Genomic DNA, 19,924 nt, shown 5'->3' with positions numbered 1-19,924 from the left:
TCTTAAGTAAGATATTTGTTTTGCAAATATCAGGACGCTGATCCGGGATGGTAAAATTTAAAGAATAATAAAATCATTGTTTTACTTTCTGTGCTATTGATAAAAGCAAATTAACGTTACATTAATCTAAAATAATGACTCAGACAGAGACATATGTTTTGTCTTTTTTAGTTTTGGTGTAGTTAAAAACATGAATTTACACTTGAAGCTACACATTCAAATCACTAAAGTTAAATTTTCAACAAATGAACAAAAAGTGATGCCAGCATTAGGGATCTGGGCCATTCTTTCCTTATCATTATTTTGCCCATAAAACATCTGATAATTCATTCATACCATAAACTTGTTCATCAAATTGTTTCAGTAAACAATTTTGGCAATTTAGTATAACATGATGATGCAGTTTATGGCAACTCTCAGGAACCATTAAGTACCTTTACCTCCATACACACTTATACTCCTAAACATCAGAGGACATCAGATAGTCGTTATATAACTTGATTTCCATCCGTCAAGAGTTTTAAAAGGTACAGAAACAAGAAAAAAGTTCACTTTTATAAAAGAAACAGAGTCCAGGCAGCAGAAATTCATCACTTTGTGTTTTCTCACATCAAACTCTACATTTTACGAACCTTTTTAAACAGTTAAGCCTTCAGTTTGGGTTAATCCCTTTATGTACACGAGTAGTTTGTTGTACAATCTCTGATTCAGATGTAGAAAACATGAGGTAATAATGTTCTACAGGGATGTGACTGGCTGAACACCAGGGCATATTTTAATACTTGCCCATCCCTGCAGTCTGATTACAAAGAAATGAGATCTGTGTTCACTCAAACTGAGTTCATGACATTCAGAAGGTGGTCTGCACTGCCTGGTGGAGCGCTCGTGGCTGCTACAGCATCATTTTGGACGACACAACAAAGCAGGAAGAGCACACAAAGCCTGGGTTCAAACGGGAGTCACATTCAGGGTCATATGGGAGGAGGTAGAAGAGGCACATGACCTCATGTGAGCGCGTGTTTTAATGAAAGCCCTGTTTACTCAGAGCGAGACGACCAAAGAGCGAGATCGGCCAAAAGTCAGAGCAGAGCTGCAAACGTTTTCTATCAAAACTGGAGAGAATTGTCCCAAACTGGGACTTTAAAAACATAAAACAGCATTTATGACATTCAGATACTTTCTGGGAGCTCGGATTCCTTGAAAACCTGATCTCATAGTCTGTCTCCCCCTGAGGCCCTGAGACAGCGGGGTGTATGGGGGGGTGTTACTGTCCCGGGGCATAGGGCCAACTGATGGAGCTCCCTGATAGTTGCATGTCTCGGATCAGCGTCTCGATCGGCGTCTTGCCCACCAATCTCATGAAGAAGAGCTGGGAGATGAGGTTAGCTGGCACGGCGCGCAGAGCCGGGAGGCGCAGCAGCAAGCGGCCAAAGCGCTGAGGCTGGTTGGGGTACTGCAGCCTCTCGTACTCGGTCAGGGCGACCTGGGCTTTCTCCTGCAGGGACTCCACATGGGCTGGGTCTGTCAGACCGCATGCATCTGCAACACAGGGAAGCACTAATATCAAATCCTCTGATTCTGCTTCATTATTTCTTTATTTGATTTCCAAAATAAATCTGCTGCTATTTTGAGGTAGTGTGTGGGGGCAGCAGCCTGAGGCCCAGACTTCCCTCTCCCCAGCCACTTGGGCCAGCTCCTCCGGGGGAATCTCAAGGTGTTCCCTGGCCAGCTGAGAGACATAAGGCCCTCCGGCGTGTGCTGGGTCTCTCTTTAGGTCTCTTCCCATTTGGATATGGCCAAAAAACCTCCCCAGGAAGGCATCCTAACCAGATGTCTGAGCCACCACAACTGGCTCTCTTAACTTGGAGGAGCAGTAGATATAATCCAAGTGGTAGTGCATGTAGTTGTTTTTATCACATTTGGGAAGATTAATGGAGCAATATGTCAGAATTCTACAGTGAAATTATCACAAAACAGTCTAAGATCTCAATCCCGATGGAAGGAAGGTTACATTGAAACAGATTTCCTTTTCAGGGGTTTGTCAGTTACAATCTGTGAGTTTGTCATGTGTCTGGCAAGCTATTGTTGCAGCGCCTGCATTTGTAATTCGACACCAGCAGGCAAAAAGCTCCAGAGTTGTTCAAAGACCCAAAGCCAGTAAACAGGAGTGACCCAGAAGTTATATCTTGTATTTCCAAGAAGCCACCACTTCTTTTTGTTTTACTCTAACATCGGTTAAAGACAGAAGCAAACAGTCGGCTATAAAAATATCTCATGCTACTTTTTCAATTATCAACAACTCGATATTACGGTGAAATGTGCGTGTGAAGTGAATGATGAGTCAATTGTGGAGTTTTACTTCCTTTAATGAGTCGTTCAGAGCTATAACAGCAAGCTAACAGCAAGAAGGGTTAGGGGAGGCAAACTACTGTAATGAATGTAGTAAATGCTCCCTACGTTAAACACCCAAAAGTGCTAGCACCAGTTATTACAATGCATTTATCTACTTATCAATTCACTCGTCTTTGTTTGTCATCTAGAATCTTCTGGCGCTGATCCGTAACTGGCACCAGCCATGAAACCCACGGAACGGCAGTGAGAGCCACTTTTAACACAGAAAATCACCTGCAGCAACCAAATTTCACTAAAGGATGTCATCCCTATTTCATTCTTACATATTGCTCCTTTAACTTAAAAACAAATGAGCTATTACACTTTTGTAAGCTTCGGGGCAGTTTAAATGTGGTATTTATTCATACCCCCCCCCCCCCCCCAGATGTCCATTTTCCTGCTAAACCATTACATTCTTAGGCTTTGGGTTTGCTAATAATCTTCTGATGCCAAATCTTTTGGTTCAAAGAAGATTTTCTATCGTTTCCCTCCTTTCATTAAGGTCAAACCCAGAATCAACGGATTCCTGGAGCTGACAGGGTTTAAAAACTTCCAACTGACTGCTGTGTTTTGGGTTTTTCCTGCGAGGAAGGCCCACTGGAACTCACCAGGAGAAAAGAGTGCTATGGCTTTAAGGCAGCTGTACTCAGCTGAGTCCACCTGCAGCCGGTTCAGCTTGTCCACCTGGTCCTGGAAAACCCGGACCTGATCCATGAAGGAGACAACCCGCTCTGCAGACATGGGAGAGGAGTGGAACCCAGCTGCTGCCAGTAGAGGAGCCATGTGCAGAGGTAGAGCAGACTGAGCTGCATTTAGGATGAACAGCTCACTCCAGCTCAGTCTCAGCAGCGCCACCTGTAGGGTGTAATAAAGACCACGCTGTGTTGTCATCTGTTTTCAGTTATGCTGTTACAGTCCTTCACAGACCACCCTTTGATTCTCTGGTTTCACTCTGGGCTAAAAACTGAACCCATGATGAACTTTTAACTTTAATTTGAAGATTAAAAGTTTTAAATATGGACTCTTTTGACCAACCTGCTCTGAAACTGGGAGTTCTGGGAAGTATGGGATGTTTCTGGCCCACTCGATGGTGCTAAAAAGAAGACGTGCGGCCAGCTCACAGATGCTGTCGATGCCCATGACTGAGGCTCCACTCGCCGACGCCTGCATCTGCTGAGGGTAGGGGGTACCATAGCGGTTGCTGGGATACGGCTCGGCCCGGAGGAGCTGAGAGATGAGTTCTGACACCGGTTGTCCATTAAAGTAGTCTGCCCCAACGGGGCCTGGACCTGCTGGTCCGACCACTCCAGAGAGGGAGTTTGGACTGATACCTGAGTGAGACGGTGGGATTCGACCTCGCTGGACGGCTGCAGAGAAACACACCAGTTCAGTCCAGGTAAACATGATTTTCTAAATAAAGTCTTAGGGTGGTAAAAACAGCATTACAAATTCTCTTGACTTTAATTTCGTGTTTTGTTATTGTTTAATTAATTTAGCAAAACTAGGGATGTTTGATATTGGCTGTTGCATCAATATCTGATATACCAATATCATCTGATTCCTAATTTCTGATACCGATATCAACCGATACCGATATTTACCTAAAAAATGAATAAATAAAACATTTTAGGTTACTATTACATCACCTATCATGAATGCTTTTAAACATTTTGAGCAAAATGACAACTACTTCTATTTAAGTTAGTAGCAGGAAAAGTGCCCTTCCATTTGTCTGCAGCAGCAGCTGAATCACATTCAGCATCAAAAGGGTTTTATTGCCACATGTGTGAAAATCAACATTAGGAAACTGCTGCAGTACTTGGTGTAAGAGAGAATAAACGATAAGCAAAAACTGAATCAAGAAATAAACACAATGAAATAATAATAATATAGGGAGGCAATAATTAGAGAAGCAGCTGTAGGTACTGATCAGAGCAGAACAGTTCAGGTGCAAACACAACATTCGGGTCAGGTGACTGAAACAAGTGGGCAGGTCTACGATTCTGGTCCGAATGGATTGGGACCTCCTGCCAGATGGGAGCGAGTCAAAGAGACAGTGTCCAGGGTGAGATGGGTCTGCTGTGAACCAACCTGCACACATCAATGTCCTGGAGGTGTACAGGTCCTGTATGGAGGGGAGTCTCTCAGACCTTCTCAGCAGAGCGCACGACACGCTTCTCCCAAAGCGTGACACTAACACGTGTTTAATCCATTTTTTCTATTTCAGTTTATTGCAGCTATGGTGATAACACATTTATAAAGATATTCAGATAAGAAAATTATGCTTTGGGTGAAGATTTTTCAGTTTCTGCTCAGATCTGTCATATTTTGACATGTTGAGAGAGAGGATAAGTAGCTGAAGAGTTTGATGTATAACATGTGTGTGTGATGTAAAAGCTGGGTCATTAAAAGACATCCCTAAAACACAATTTGCACATTTCACTTGATATCTGAGATCATTAAACACAAATACATTTATGTTTGGCTCAAAACACAAAAGTCAGACTCCTTCATGATGCTTTTGGCCCAGATGGTTCTGTTCTCACACACGCCTGCCTTTCTGGACTCTAATCTTCTGAAACATCTTTGTCTGAATCTTGCAGAATTATTATGCTGAGAATTATTTCTGCCTTTTTCTACAAGAATCTACTGAAAAGCCCTGATGTGCACATTAGTGAAATGACCACCACTTTTCCTGTAAAAATAAATTAACTTAGTTCTGAAAACTAACTCAAATGACATATCTGATGTTTGTTTTGTAAAAAATAATCTAAATGATTAGATGATATTTTAATACAAATGTTATTCTTGCCTTTCCTTTTCTGGGGGAGGTTGGCCATTTTGAAAAGACCAAAGAATGAAAGTTGCTAAGGCCACACCCCCATAAACGTGACATCATTTTAAAGCTACAGGTGTCCTCCCATCCAGAGTGGCACGTGCAGCGTGAAAACTTAAATGTCTACAGCAGACCAAAATGAACAGCTGGGTCTCAGGAGGTTATGGGTTCAATCAGCTTCTTTTGAAATTATGTTTTATTTTCTCTTCAACTTGGTTCTGTTGACTTAGATGAGCTGGGTTTTAGTTATTTTTTAGTGAAAAACACTTTAACAGCTAAATCTTCAAAGTTTCTTGGAACTTATGTTTTTATTAAAGTCTCCAAGGTCCACAGATCTAAAAATAACTGGAGGAAATAAAAAGATGTACACACAAAAAAGCTGTTTAAGGAGAAATTTCAAGTTAATAATAATAATAATAATAATAAAATAATAATAATAATTATTATTATTATTATTTCAGGAAATTACATTTAAGTTCTTTAAACATTCAGAATTTTTTGAATACATTTTTTCCGTTCATTGTCCAACAAGGACTAAAATGTGTCCGCGATCATTAAAAGGGTAAAAGGATCTCAGCTGAAACAAATTCACTTAAACTTTTACCTTATAGAGATTTTTAATCACTGACATCAAAGCAAACTTGGTTTCAGCAGAGTCGTTCTGGCAGTTTTTCATGAGAGAATTACATCCATATAGTAAAGTAGGAGTAAAATGTAAGTATTTATTAAAAATATATAATCTGAAACGTCAATGTTTACATAAATGTAAAATTAGAAAACTGAATCAGACCTAATGTGGGTTTAGAGAGCAGTTATAGTTGCTTTATTTAGCTTTAAATTCAGCAAAATACCATAAAACCTTATTTAAATCTTCCATCAGATTACTGTATAACTCGGATTAAACCTAGAAATTAATTAGAATAAGATTAATACAAATGTTCCAAAATATTTACAGAAAATAAACAAAATTAAGGTTCTTTCATTGTTACAGAAGATATTTTAACTGATTCTACTTCCTCCCACATTTTAGCCAACAGGTGATCTACTCCAACCTTTACCAATTTATCCTATTTCAACATATTTTGTTTTCTCCTAGATTCAGTGTCAGGTAACATCTCATCTGTCATTTATGCAAACAACGATAAATGCTCTTGGCTCCAAAATGTGCAAAAATAAAGTGAACATGTTTGTTCCTGAGAGTCTGCTCACTCCGCTTTAGGTAAACGTTGTGATAATTAACAGTGAGACCTCCTAATGAGATTAAAAACCAACCTGAGACAGAGAGGGACTGCCATCCTCAGGTTAAGCAGCTTCTGTTTGGAGCTGCAGCTCTTCAGACTGAAAGCTGACTGGGTCAGAGGTGAAGCACACACTTTCAGGTAATGTGGAACCTGCTCCACCTGCGTCATGACTTTAGCCGTTACAGATCATTAATAATCGGACGCGTTTGCTGCAGACCCAGACTATGCGTGGCAGAGCTCCTGATGTCCATGTGACACCAGGTGAGTTACAACCAGGCTCATGCTGCACCTCCACGTGAGTCAGTTTGAAGTCAAATGAAATTAGAGTGGATGTTTAAGTGATTATTTATCCAAACAAGGTTTAATGTCACCTGTAGACACAACACAGATAGTGTACTATAGTGTTTTTGGTGGATGAAGCTGAATAAATTCAGTTTAATCATCATGCACGTTCTTGTTTTTCCTGTTTGGTCATCAGTCTCTGAGTTGCCCTGCGGCTCTGCAGGAATTCAAGCAGCAGAGTGAAAACATGCTCTGGTTGACAGTATAAATATTGTGCTGGGATGGCTGGCAAATGTCAGCTTTGTTTTAAGACCTAATTTAGGTGCATTCACAAAACATCCATCAGCTGTTGGATCACGTGACCCCAGATAGGGTTAGGGTTAGGAGGTCCCGACCCCAGCTCATGGAACCACTGTGCTACAGGACAGAACTTATTGTTTCACAAGTTATTCAGCTGTGAAATGTCTACATTTGTGACAAATGGGTCATAAAGAGCATTCTGTCTCACTGAGTTTGCCTGCGGTTTAATTTGTATAAAAGTGGGTTTTGCAGGATAATTAAGGGAATAAAACAAACAGTAAAGTTAAAAAAATGACTAATTTGGTTTTTAAATAAAGTCCCTCAACAATAGAAAAGAAGGTGACATCATTTGAGTTTGCAGCAAGTCCTGCAGCTCGATTTAAAAGCCAGGGACGAGGAGCTGTCAGGTTGCAGGTTTGTGAGACTCTGATACCTTCTTTGCGCATCCCGACTCGGAAACATTTCTTCAGACGACAGTACTGACACTGGTTACGGTGGTGCTGATCGATCTGGCATTCTCTGTTTGACCTGCAAAATAAAAAAGAGAAAAAAAAATCATTTTCATCCAAATTCTGATTCACCCTCAAAGATCTTAAAACCTCTAGTGAGGTAGTGAAGCCCCCCCCCCCCCCCCCCCCCGACACACACAAACACACAAGTTATGGGTGAACTGCCTGAACCAGCATGGCTGAAAAGCTACAGAGACTGTGACCTTTGTAAATTATCAGCGTTACACACCCTTGTGCTGCTTTTTACAGCCAGATGAGTTCTGCCTACAGAGAGCCGTTCTCAGGCTCAGATGTAGGAAAAGGAAAAAAAAAAAAAAAAAAAAAGGTGTGTTTTCTACCGGGAGTTAATGCAATTTTTATGTGAAATAAACAAGTAGCAGAGAGCGGGGCGGTGAAGGATAATGGGAGTGTTGACCTTCTGAGGTAATCCATCCTCACATGACGAACCTTCAGGGCTTCATTTCTGGCTGCTTTTGTTGTTTTGTCTGTTTGAGGGATGAAACCCAGATTGGGAGATATCATTCCTCAGTGAAAAATGTGTTTATCTACTGCTTCGTTCGTGCACGTCACCAACCATGAAAGAGCGTAGAAATCCTTTCACTTCCCCCATTAATGATTTGCTTTTTTGCCACTATAAAATATTCAAATAGTGGGGGGAAAAAAACTGGGAGATTTGGTTAAATCTGTATTTATCTAAATGCTCAAATAAAAACACATAAATAACATTTATGAGAAAACATCAAAAACCTCGATGAATGCTGAAGAAATGTCCCTGCAGCTACCTGCAGGAGTAGTTGAGGTTCCTCCTGATGCTCCTCTTGAAGAAGCTCTTGCAGCCCTCGCAGGTGAACACACCGTAGTGTTTCCCGCTGGACTTGTCCCCACACACCACACAGTCCACCACGCAGGCCTTGTCCTCGTCCCCGACGTCCACGTCGCTGCTCCCAGCCTGGGGCGACCCGTCCTCGTCCTCCCTCTTCAGGTAAGCCTTGTCCCCCAGCCCGTTGGTGTCCCCGTTGGGGTTCCCCCATCCCCCGCTCACCATGGCCATATTTTCTGAGACACCCAGCCCTGTGAGTGGACCATACACAGACCTGTCCTGTCCCCCCGGCTTCACCCCCTCCACCACCACCCTCAGAGGTTTAAAGAACTGATTCCAGACCTTCACACCAGCTTTGGTCCCAAAGCAAGCTTCATCCAATAAAATTTAAAAGTAGATGGAGAACTGGTCCCCGATCCGCCTGCGGTGACCTTTCCCCTCTCTGCTGTCTGGCTGGGCTGACCCGGAGGTCCTTCCACTGCTTTTTTTTCTCTCTCTTCTTTAATCCCGCTGCTCTCTGTTCTCGGCTCTGCTTTCTGCCCTGACCTCTGATCAATGGCTCTCGAGCTCTGAGAAAACTTCAGATGCACATCAAGTGGTTCAGAGTTCAGGCAGGAGAGAAAAGGGCGCAGCTCTGCTCTTTTCACGGGAAACAATAAATTACACTTTGACTCCTTCTTCTTCTTCTTTCTCTTCCTCTCTCACTTTCTTTCTCCGTCTTCCTCAAAGAAAGGAAAGAAATCTGCCTCAGCAGCCCTTCAGCATGATGGAGACAGAGAACTGAGGCTCTCCTGGTGGAAGAAAGACTCCTCTTCTTTATTTCAGCTCACCACTTCCTCTCCAAAGGACAAGCAGGCGAGAGGAAAATAAAACAGCTCTCCTTTAGACGGGGTTAAACTGCCCTGCCCTTTCCTCCAACTTATAAACTAGTCCAACCAGTTCCTGCTGTGCTGAGGTGCTATCTTCTGATCTGAGGTGGTTCTAGTCCAGACTCACTCTTGACTTGTTGAGGCTTTTAGAAATGCCGGAGTGATGGTGATAAAAAGGAAAAATCTGTGTGTTTTCTTCTTAAAAGGCTGGTTTGCACGTGGCAAAGTTTCTGGGTGTTCTTCTTGTACTCCTGAGAAGAAACTCTTGAGTGATTCCTGCAGCTCAGAACCACCACCAGCATCAAAGACGTCCTCTTGGTCTGCCCTCTGTGACCAGAGTCTGTTTTCTTGTGGTGCCTCCAACTCCTTCAAAGCCAGAGGGGTCAGAGGATCAAATGTCACAGGAACAACAAACCAAAATAAAGGCAGAGTTGAGAAATCTCCTCAGTCTCAGCGGCCTCTCCTCTTCCAAAGCCTCACAAAGTCGCGTCTCTCTTTCCCATTTCTTGTTTTGTCAGCTTGTCCGCCCGGCAGCTCCAGCCTTCTGTCAGAGGCTCTGAGAGTGTTGTTACACTCTTTACCATCCAGCTTGTTTTTGTTTCCCTCTTTTGCCGTTCCTTCAGCTGGCCCGGGCAGGAATAAATTAGGCAAACAAGCAGAGAAAACACAGTCGCTGAGCTTTTTTAGTGAAAGCCAGACGCTGCAGCAGCCCACAGATAGCCTCCTCTTTCTCTGCTTTGCTCCCTCCTTCAGGGAGAGTGAGCGTGTGTCTGTGTGCTGAGGGATTTGACACTGCTATTCAAGCCCTGCTGTTGCCATGGCGCTGGATGCCTTATAAGGCCAGTGGAGTCAAAGAGCACAGAGTGGGCTGCAGCCACACACACACACACACACACACACACACGCACGTACGCATGCACGCACACACACACAGTCAGGAAGAATGCCGGGCTGCCTGACTGGCTGCCTGCTTTCCCCCTGACCTAGGGCCAGCCTAGGAGCACGGGGGAGTTAACCTCAACTCTGCCGTAAGACAAAGAGGGAGGTGTGTGTTTGTGTGTGTGTGGGGTGGGGGGGCTGAGAGCTTGGAAATCACACTCATGTTCTCAACTCCGCTCTAATCCCAAAGACCTCCTCCCGCTCTGTTGACCCAATAATAACAGGCAGCGCCTGTTGTTGTTGAGCAACTTGTCAAAAGGTTATATGATACGCTGCCTTCTCCTTTTCACACCTGCCTCTCTCTCTCTCTCTCTCTCTCTCTCTCACACACACACACACACACACACACACACACACACACACACACACACACACACACACACACACACACACACACACACACACACACACACACACACACTTTCTGAGAAAAGAGACTCAACGATTTGTGTTTATGATGATTTTTACAAATGTTTTGAGCCTAAAGGCTCAACAACGTGTTGATGACTGTAAATAAAGACTCATGCAGAGAAAATATCACTTATGTGACATTTTTATAGGAGTTAATCCGTCACATGAGGCAGTGGTAGATTTATTAACTATTACTAGCTTGAGTTTGTAGACTTTGAACAGTTCTGTGAAAAACTCCCAATTTCTGATTCTTTTATATTTCGTTTCCAACAACCCACACTCTCTCGTTTAAAAACGGTTCCCCAGATCGTTTTAAAGATTTTAAAACTTGAGTTTGGTGATTTATTATATGTTTTGGTTGAGGTTGAACCTTGACACCTAACTCAAGGGGTGAGCCAGTGTTGCGTTGACACAGAACACACAATTTGACATAAAAAAAGTTTAAGAATTTAGATTTTATGTCTCGTTATGTTGAAACTGTGAAAAATGCAGTGAGGTTTGAGTAAAGATGGTGAAGCAGGATACGTTTTGATGACTCGCTGATTCTTTCTGCAAAGTAGGAAACATCTCAAACGTCAAACAAAATTCCAGAGCGTAGAAATCTGAACTTATACCAAATGTTTACAACTTGGTTTATTTGTCTTTTTCTTTTGTGGTAATTCAGTTCAACAGTCAGGTCCAACCGGGCCCAACACGAAACCGTGGAACGATTCTCAACTTTTCCTAACTTTCTGGGTCAGAAATGTGGGATTTCATCCATCCGTAGAGACTTTTCTGGAGGCCCCATTCTTGTTTGAATACGATGACAACATCAGACTTTTAGACAGACTGCCCCTTTAACTGACCTAAAGCGCTCTAACACACACATCTTGTCTCCGCCTCACTCAGCTGTATCTGACCCGCCCATCCATCGTCTTGGCATGTCGGAGGAGCTCCTGAGGAATGGAATTCCTGACCATCTCAACAGCTTTGTCATGTGAAGGTCTCCATGAAAAGAGGAGGACAGAACAAACAACTGAGGTTTCCAGTAACCGACTCCAAACGTAAAAGAAAAAACACACAGTGAGGTATTCACTGCTGCTTCCAAACACGCCTAGTTCAAAGAGCCTTCCTGCACCCGGAGGAGTTTACTCATCACATGCTTTCACAGGAATTCCCCCGGAATGACAAAAACACGCTGCTCCTGTGGTCACCAAAACCAGCCCGAGGATGAGAACGGTGTAATGAGCTGATCAGATGGGCTGTGAGGAAGAGAGGATCTTGGTTGTTTTTATTTAAATGTGAGCAACGTTAACCTACATCCATCACAGCGGGTCTCTTTGTGGGTCGCTAGGCCTTTTGTTTGGTTAAGAGGTTAACGGAGACCAGGCTAAGCTGCTGTAAGTTGAATTAGTGCTTTCCTTTAAGCTTCAGGGGGCATGTGTATTACTAAAACCCTGACCTTTGTGCTTCTTTTATTGTAGAGCTCAGTCTGGTTGTTGCTCACACTTTAAGCGTGTAATGGGACTGCGTAAACGCTTTCCATATAAAGGGGAATTTAGCTGAATTATGTTATGTCCGTTAATAAAATGTTAAGAAATTTACTGGAAGTATGTATTTATTTAGCATTTATTGACCTGGAACAGAATGCCCAGACACACATTTTTCCCAAATCAGAAAGACACTTTGTTCCCTTGGGTCCAGTTTATCTTGTGTTATTTCAGTTAAAGCACCGTTGGTTAGGAAGACAGAACTCCTTCCTGAAATGCGAACAATAAAACATTTGACATCTCGGTACGTACTCTAAGAGTTTAAAGGCGACGTATTGTGACTTTATTCTTAAATTGTAATGGTCTTATGGTCGATGCAAAACATGCTCATGAAGTTCTTTGCATGAGATCCCTCTCACATCAAGCAATTTCAGCTGTTTTGTTCTTGACAGTTTCAGGGCTCTGTCACTTTAAGAAAATAAGCTGTTACTGGCCACGCCCACCTGTCCGCTGCTCTGGCTGCTATAAGCTGAAAAGCTCCTTTATCTGGAACCGAAGCTCCTATATCTGCTCCCCCTCTAGCAGCAGCTCTCTCTTGCCTGTGAGAGGTGTTTTGTGTCAAGTCCCCATCTGTGACATCACAAACGGGGACTTCTGACACAGCTTATTTCAGCCACATAATTCCTAAAGCCAAGCAGGGACAGAAAACGGATGGACAGATTTTTATAAAGTTTGGAGCATTTATAGAAGCAGGAGAGACCCACATGGTGGCACAAAAGCATGCAAAAAAATTGAACTTAGCAGAATATGTCTTCTTTATTAAAGTAACAATGTGTATTTTCCCTGGCGATAGGGGGCAGTACATACCTAAATCATTGCAAGCAAGCATTATTTTAGTTTAAGTAAGATCTTACCAACAGATGCCCATTAGGGTCAAAAATCTCTGGGAGTGCAACCTCTAGCCAAATGACGTGGTTTTGGGGACAAGTTTAACCCAAGACATGCAGAATTCACCACTCACGAGTCAATTAGAAAAATTAAAGAATTTTATTTAAAACAATCGGGAACTGAGGGCGCACTGGATAAGGTCCAGTGGGGATTGCAACGGAACCGCAGCGTCTGAGGAGGGGAGAGCAGAGGAACAGGTGAGTCCAGGGAGGTAAGTCTAAACTAGGAAGGTGCAGAGTAAAGACTTACGGGAAGCTGGGGGCTGAGGAATTGGGGAGGGTAGGTGGAGTGCCGGGGTGAATCCAAGAGGGGGTGTCCAGGAGACGGGGCGCGAGGAGAGCAGGAGAGCGGGCCGGCAGGGAGGAGAGGAGAACGGTGGAATGCTGTGTCCAGGAGATTTAAGGGGCACAGGTGAGTAATCCAGCGTGATCGTGGAAATGTTCAAGTAGTCAATCAGAGGAGTCACAGGAAAACCAGAGAAGCTCCAGAAGCTTCAGAAGTCCAAGGAGATCCTGAGGAGTCAAGGTAAGGTCCACAAATGATCCAAAACTCCTGGGAACAGGTAAGCACAAGTGTATCCACAAGGGTTCCAAAATCCAAAAATCACTAGAGTTAACCTGGAGACACAAAGGGCTGGAACTACCAAGTTGTAGTTAATCATCCGGCGTCGAGATGTGTCCTCCTCCTCCTCTTATAGCTGGGCCCGCTGATTGTTAATGAGCTGCAGCTGGAGCCTCCCTCTCCTGAAACACAGCAGCTCAAAGATGGAACAAAAATGAGAGGAGCACTCACCCCGGCACATGACACCAAATGACAAGCACACCAGACTCCCTTTCATCACTGGCAACAAGTGAAGAGGTAAATGTGTAAAACAACAATGTTTATTATTGGTGAAAGTTTTGTAACCATTTGTTACAAATCATTAAATGTGTTTTGTCCTCACGGGCTTCCGTAGAAGGAAACATGGCATCCAATATGGTGTCGCCCAGAGACTTAAACCAGCTTCTATGTATTTTAGAACAGATTTTTGTGGTTATATGTTATGAATCTCCAAATACTTTTCAACAACTGTGCATCTTTTGGGCTGTGCAGTGGTGCAGTGGTGCAGTGGTTACAGCTGTTGCCTTGCAGCGAGAAGGTCCTGGATTCGTTTCCCAGACTGGGATCTTTCTGCATGGAGTTTGCATGTTCTCCCTGTGCATGCGTGGGTTCTCTCCGGGTACTCCGGCTTCCTCCCACAGTCCAAAAACATGACTGTTAGGTTAATTGGTCTGTCTCAATTGTCCTAGGTGTGTGTGCGTGTGTGCATGATTGTTTGTCCTGTGTGTCTCTGTGTTGCCCTACGATGGACTGGCTCTCTGTCCAGGGTTTACCCCGCCTAGGGGTTGTATGAACTAGTCGACTAGTCGACTTCACTGCTCTGTAGTGACTCTTTATGCCTTTCAGCGACTAGTCGCTGTCACGTGATAATGAGCGACAAGATGCAGTCCTCGGAAAAGACAGCAGGTGACGAGCCCCTGCACATCGGGAGGCAACGCGCTGTGCCAGAGCGTCGGTACTGACGCCCGCCGTAAAACGGACATTTAACCAAATTGTGACGGTTTACCCTCTTGCAATTTAACCTTCCCCTCACCCCCATCCTAACCTTAACCAGCTTGCGCATGCAAAGCTCTGCCCGTTGACGCGCTCCAGACATCTGCGTCCTGAGCACGGCCACAGTAACATCAAATTAGTTGTCGCCACCTAAAAAACAAATTAAACACGCGATCGTTCATGTCGGCTCATTTCCTTTGATGTTTTCTGTCTTTTATTTGTGCCTGATGCGTTTCGCTGCTGTGGAGCGGGGTGCATCACCTGTTTTGCCCTCCAATAACTTCACCTCACTGATGTGGTCGGCAAGCAGCGAGCACTCCGCTGTTTTTGCGGTCAGTAGATCTTCTAGAACTGCAGTTCAAAGGTAACTCATGAGGTGAATATATATGAACCCAGGTAGCAGTTTTTCTTTAGGATTGAGAGGAGATGCAGGAAGATAATAGACAGACAGGACAGAAAAATAGTCAAATAAAAACAAGCTAGTTTTTGTACCTGGTGGTTGCAACAAACAGACACCATTGAAGGTAATCAGAAGTGAGGAACAGAAAATGAAATAATTATTTTAATGTTTAGAGCAGCAGGAACTCTGAGAGAATGCAGGCGCACTGCACGTGGGGAGGGGGGAGAAAGCTGAAGTGGAGCAGTACAGATGCAGAAACTACCGCTGTTAAAAGATATGTGTTTAACTTTGAAAATGAGGGTGCAATTTTAATTGTCAAAAACTCCAGCGACCCCCCCCTCCCCCCCACACGCCGCTTCAGGTGTATGACGTCATCAACGACTAGTCAAAGTCGACTCGATTTTCATTACTTGACAGTCGACTTTAAAAAAATTTAAGTCGTGAAGCCCCTAATCCCGCCTGATTGGCCATTGACCGCTGAGATAGGCACCAGCCCCCCCGCGACCCTGCGTGGACAAAACGCGTTCAGACAATGGATGGATGGATGGGCATCTTTTAATACATTTACAGCAACATTTTGATGGCTATTTCCAGAGATTATTGGCAGAAACTACACATTGTCACTTTAAATCTGCAGCAGCATTATTACCACTTTCCTTTTGCATTGCACAGGTGGGTACCTGATTAATTTTAGGAATTAGTTTAAACTTTGGCACAAAAAGGAACAGATCATGGGAACAAAGTCGATCAGGTCATCTTACAAATGTTCTTGTTCATTTGAGACCAAACAGAAGTTTATTTCAAGTTTAATTAAGAAATGAGTGAGTCCAGACTTTCTCATTACTTTGTTTTTTTCCTTTCTTAGTCTGATTTTTAAAAAGTTCCCAGGATAAAAACAAGTTTGAGTGAAGGAGAGGTCAGATCCCTGGCTGTCCTGTTGTCGTGAGTTTTGCTGCTCGCTTTGTTTATTTGCAGGTTTAGAGTCAGATCATATTCCCTCCTGTGTAACAACAGAACATGTGCAGCTTACATATCTGTAAGTCAGTGTGTGTGTGTGTGTGTGTGTTTGTGTGTGTGTGTGTGTGTGTGTGTGTGTGTGTGTGTGTGTGTGTGTGTGTGTGTGTGTGTGTGTGTGTGTGTGTGTGTGTTTGTGTGTGTGTGTGTGTGTGTGTGTGTTGCTCTTTGAACTGCGGGTCAGGAATGCAGCTGCTCTCAGCGTGAAGTCGACTGTGGTGGAAGTCTGCACATTCTCAGGAGTTCAGAATAGTCGGAGCAAAACAACGGCAGCATTCAGCAGACTCACCTGAACTTAGCTACAGAACAAAACATCTGATTCATCTTAAAACATTTAATCCACTTGTTGAGTTGGTAATGTTTTTGTGTCAATAAAGTTTTTTGTCTAATAATCAAAATCATAGACTTACTGAGATTAGTAGTCAGCCTGGGTCACTGGTTTGGATTATATTTGCTTTGTAAAATCATCACATAAACATATTAATTGTAAATAAATAAGAATTTTTTTTGCAAAAAGCAGAAACAAATAAATCCTGACTTCCTGCTTCCTTGGGTCGATGAATATTTGGAGAAGCTGAAGATGATGAGTTGGGATTTAAGGCTCTTCAGCAGAGTCACAACAATATTTTCTATTAAATATTCATGCTAGGAAGACTTATATGCGTTATAGTCAGATATTAAACTAAATAATGTCAGAAAATGTTTATAAAAGTTCAGAAAACAAGCAAGTTCTACAGAAAACATTCAAAAAGTGGAGGAAAATGAAATAAAAACACAGCAATACTGAACATTACTGTCCATATGTACATAGCGCTGCAGAACTGTAACCCCCCCACCAGTATGTTTGTTTTACACTGAGTAGGAGATGCTCTGTATCTCACTTTACACCTGTATAGTGACAATAAAGGCATTCTATTCTATTCTATTCATATTACTCCATTTTATAATCACAAAACTCTGCTGTCAGCTATTAGAATGTCCTTTCTGTTTTTTATATGAAGTAAAGCACTTTAACAGTCTCTCCACAGCAATTATACAGATCTGCCTGTTGGTTAACAACATAAAACTCAGTTTTAGTACAGTATATTATCATTATCTGAAAATATTTTGATGTTTTTGACGTCACTGTCTCAAAACACTGACCTGCTGATTCAGATTCTCACATGTTAGGTCGTCTTCCTGGTGCATCTAGACCATGAGACTCTGGAAAGCGATTAAAAATCCTCCAAATGTTGATGCCTGAGAAATTCAGCAGCTGTTCAGTTGCTGCTAAATAATAATAATGGTGATCATCACAGTTATGGTGGACTCAGAAGACAGAAAGATCAGCAAATCAACAAAAGGCTTTGAGGCCAGATGGTAAGTGGAATGACCGTGTCCTTTGTTCACTGCCTGCTTGTGTTCCTGCATCAGAAGATCACAGATAAACACATGAAGAAAGAGTTTGCAGTCCGCTGCGTGTTCCCCACCCATGGCAGCATTTGTTTCATAAATATGACCAGGTTAATGAGGGTGAATTACACCAGCAGCATTTCCTGTTTATTTAGTACACAGAGAGTGTGAGGAGGGTTTTAACAGTTCTTCAGAGTCTGTTGACTGCATTAGTTAAAGCGTGGAGGAAATTGAAGCAGGGGTTAAAATTTAACCCTGAGGAGTAACTCTGAGTTAGCACATGACTTTCTGCTCCTTCCTCATTAGTCCTGCTGCCCTTTGGCCTCAAAGCCAGAAGAAAACTCATCGCTACTCTCTCCCCCTCACGGCGCTCAACCCATCCTCAGGCCTTTGACCTCCAGCGAACGGAGGAGCGGTCTTAAAATAAACAAGGCGCTGGAACCAGGCAAGAAAAAACATCTGCTGGGGTGACTCCACAGCAACACGCTATACGTCCGATCAATATTTGCCCTCTTTTCCTCTCAGGACACGCAGGAGGTGGTGGGAAACTTCCCATTCGCTGTGATTTGTTGCCATTTTAATCTGATATCTTCACTGTTTGCTGACGGGCCACTTGAGCCGTTTACATCAGCAGCAGCAGCAGCAGAACCGGATGTTTCACATGGGAGTACTCTCAGAGCTGCTGATTTCAGACTGAGAGGAAAAATGAGTGTTGGGTTTACTTCAGAACCTTAAACGTTTTTTTTTATGTTAAGCCTGATCTACATCAGACAATATTTAAACCAGGGGTCACCAGCTCCATTCCTCCAGAGCCGCCATCCTTTTAGTTTTAACATGTTGAGTTCGGCAGAAGGCTGTTCATTTCTGCAGGTGTGCTGGAGGAAAGAGACAGGTGACATTTGCAGACTGGAGTTGGTGACCCATGCTCATTTATGAACAATATTACTGCCAGGAAATTACATCTGGAAACTTCTACTGTACAAAATTTGGTGCTTGACTGTACCTGTGAGAAATCGAAAGTTACATCCTTAAAGATCCAACCGATGCATCCTTTTTATTCACCTGCTTCTTCAGGGTTGCATGAGGATAATCACAAAACTCTGCTGTCAGCTATAGGACAGAAGTAGGTTAGACCTGGACTCCAAGGAGAAAAAACATTCATGCATGGGAAGAACATGCTAATGTTGAACATTGCCAGGTGGGAGTTTGACCCTCTGGAGGCAGGGGTTGCAAATTTGCAACAGTTAAAATCTACCTACCTGGTTACACCACATGCATATTCATGAGCATTTTTTTAACTCAGAAGTACCCCTGAAGGACTTAGTTGTTCATCCTTTTATCAAAACTTATTTTGAACCTGAGAGGGTTAACCCAGGACCGTCTTCATAAAAGACAACAATGGGTGGGGGCCTGGGGGCTCGGAGTGTGGGGATCTGGGTGGGGATTTAGGGATGAGGTGGTCCTGACTCATAAGCTGCCGGGAAGAAGGCAGGAACAAGCGGCAGAGCATGGCCCAGGCTCAAGGGCCTCAGGTGGACCTTGGCTCCTCTGGAATGATAACAACTCTGTCCCATCACGGGGGAGGGGGATGTCCAGGAGGGGGAGGACCCAACCTTACCTGGATGTCTCATGTCTTAAATATTCTGGAAGTTGTGCAAATGCAGCGATGGGAGTAGATATTCTGCTGGGATGGAGATTGGTTGGTGCCCTCGGACTTCGTGGGGCTCTGCGATGCTGCTGCTTTGGGCCCTGGCAAGATGGGCTGGGGTCTCCATGCCCTGGGGGGCATTTTGGGAACGGAGGTGCCTATTGGGGGGGGGGGGGGGGCTGGCTTCCTGGAGGGCTTAGGCCAACCAGCCGTTCCTCCCCATCCCCATACATTTTTCTCCTCCAGCTCCCTCACATCATCACACAATCATGCACATAGGACCTTGGGGGGTGGGCAAGCCAGGGATGCGGGTATGGACCCCATTTCCGCATTCCTGTGGCAGCCTGACCCTCAATTTTTTTTGCACCTTATACACTTCCACCAACGACATTCCACGCAAACACACACTTAGAGCCTTGGGAGTGAGCACACTCAGCGGCATTTGGTAACGGGATCTTTCAGCCTCATCCCGAGTGCCGGTGCCCACTTCCAATTTTTAAACTGCACTTAGACACAGAGGGCTGTGGGGGGAAGTGGGGTTGTATGGTTGCATCAGCTGGCATAGGCCAGATGATGCCTGCACTGCCTGCTCACCACAGCTATGAATACACCTCATCAACATGCACCAACACTGTATTGGAGCAGGCGGAGGGAGACTAGGGGTCTTAGCACACCTCTGTTGTCGCTTGGCTTCCCGTCGCTGGAGGCTAGGAGGGAGAGCTGGCCGTCATGTTAGGGTCTGGGGTGGTGGGGTGCTTTGCTCAGCGTTGGGCGGGGGTGCCTGCTCATCATCACCCCCAGCAGAAAGGGGTGAACTCTGGGAACCAGTGATGGTTGTACCCATTGTGCAGCAGTACCAGGA

The 19,924-nt window shown here is 43.9% G+C and overlaps 1 protein-coding gene and 1 long non-coding RNA gene across 2 annotated transcripts; both read right to left on the bottom strand.

Annotated features, from left to right (window-relative positions):
• Positions 1 to 1,032: 1,032 nt before the first annotated feature.
• On the bottom strand, positions 1,033 to 8,812 carry nr2f6b (nuclear receptor subfamily 2, group F, member 6b). Its single transcript, XM_015970915.3, has 5 exons — positions 8,342 to 8,812; positions 7,484 to 7,578; positions 3,427 to 3,758; positions 3,000 to 3,246; positions 1,033 to 1,539 (listed from the first exon to the last, which is right to left on the bottom strand). Exons 1-5 carry the CDS (start codon positions 8,608 to 8,610, stop codon positions 1,265 to 1,267), a joined length of 1,218 nt encoding a protein of 405 aa, XP_015826401.1. The 5' UTR covers positions 8,611 to 8,812; the 3' UTR covers positions 1,033 to 1,264.
• A 4,313-nt stretch (positions 8,813 to 13,125) lies between these two features.
• On the bottom strand, positions 13,126 to 17,435 carry LOC129167749 (uncharacterized). The gene is made up of 3 exons (XR_008566101.2): positions 13,659 to 17,435; positions 13,265 to 13,567; positions 13,126 to 13,186 (listed from the first exon to the last, which is right to left on the bottom strand). It is a non-coding gene; the product is annotated as an uncharacterized lncRNA (long non-coding RNA).
• Between the last annotated feature and the right edge of the window lie 2,489 nt (positions 17,436 to 19,924).

This window comes from Nothobranchius furzeri, chromosome 8 (genome assembly GCF_043380555.1).
Source record: "Nothobranchius furzeri strain GRZ-AD chromosome 8, NfurGRZ-RIMD1, whole genome shotgun sequence".
NCBI lineage: Eukaryota > Metazoa > Chordata > Actinopteri > Cyprinodontiformes > Nothobranchiidae > Nothobranchius > Nothobranchius furzeri.
The sequence above is the reverse complement of the archived record's forward strand: the minus strand, read 5'-3'. Positions and strand labels throughout refer to the sequence as shown.

Excerpts from the sequence above, each read along its gene's own strand:
- nr2f6b (XM_015970915.3), bottom strand. The coding sequence starts at position 8,610 with ATGGCCATGGTGAGCGGGGGATGGGGGAACCCCAACGGGGACACCAAC. Across the intron at positions 7,579-8,341 it reads AACCTCAACTACTCCTGCAG|GTCAAACAGAGAATGCCAGA; the intron begins GTAGCTGCAGGG and ends TTTATTTTGCAG. Across the intron at positions 1,540-2,999 it reads CATAGCACTCTTTTCTCCTG|ATGCATGCGGTCTGACAGAC; the intron begins GTGAGTTCCAGT and ends CCTGTGTTGCAG.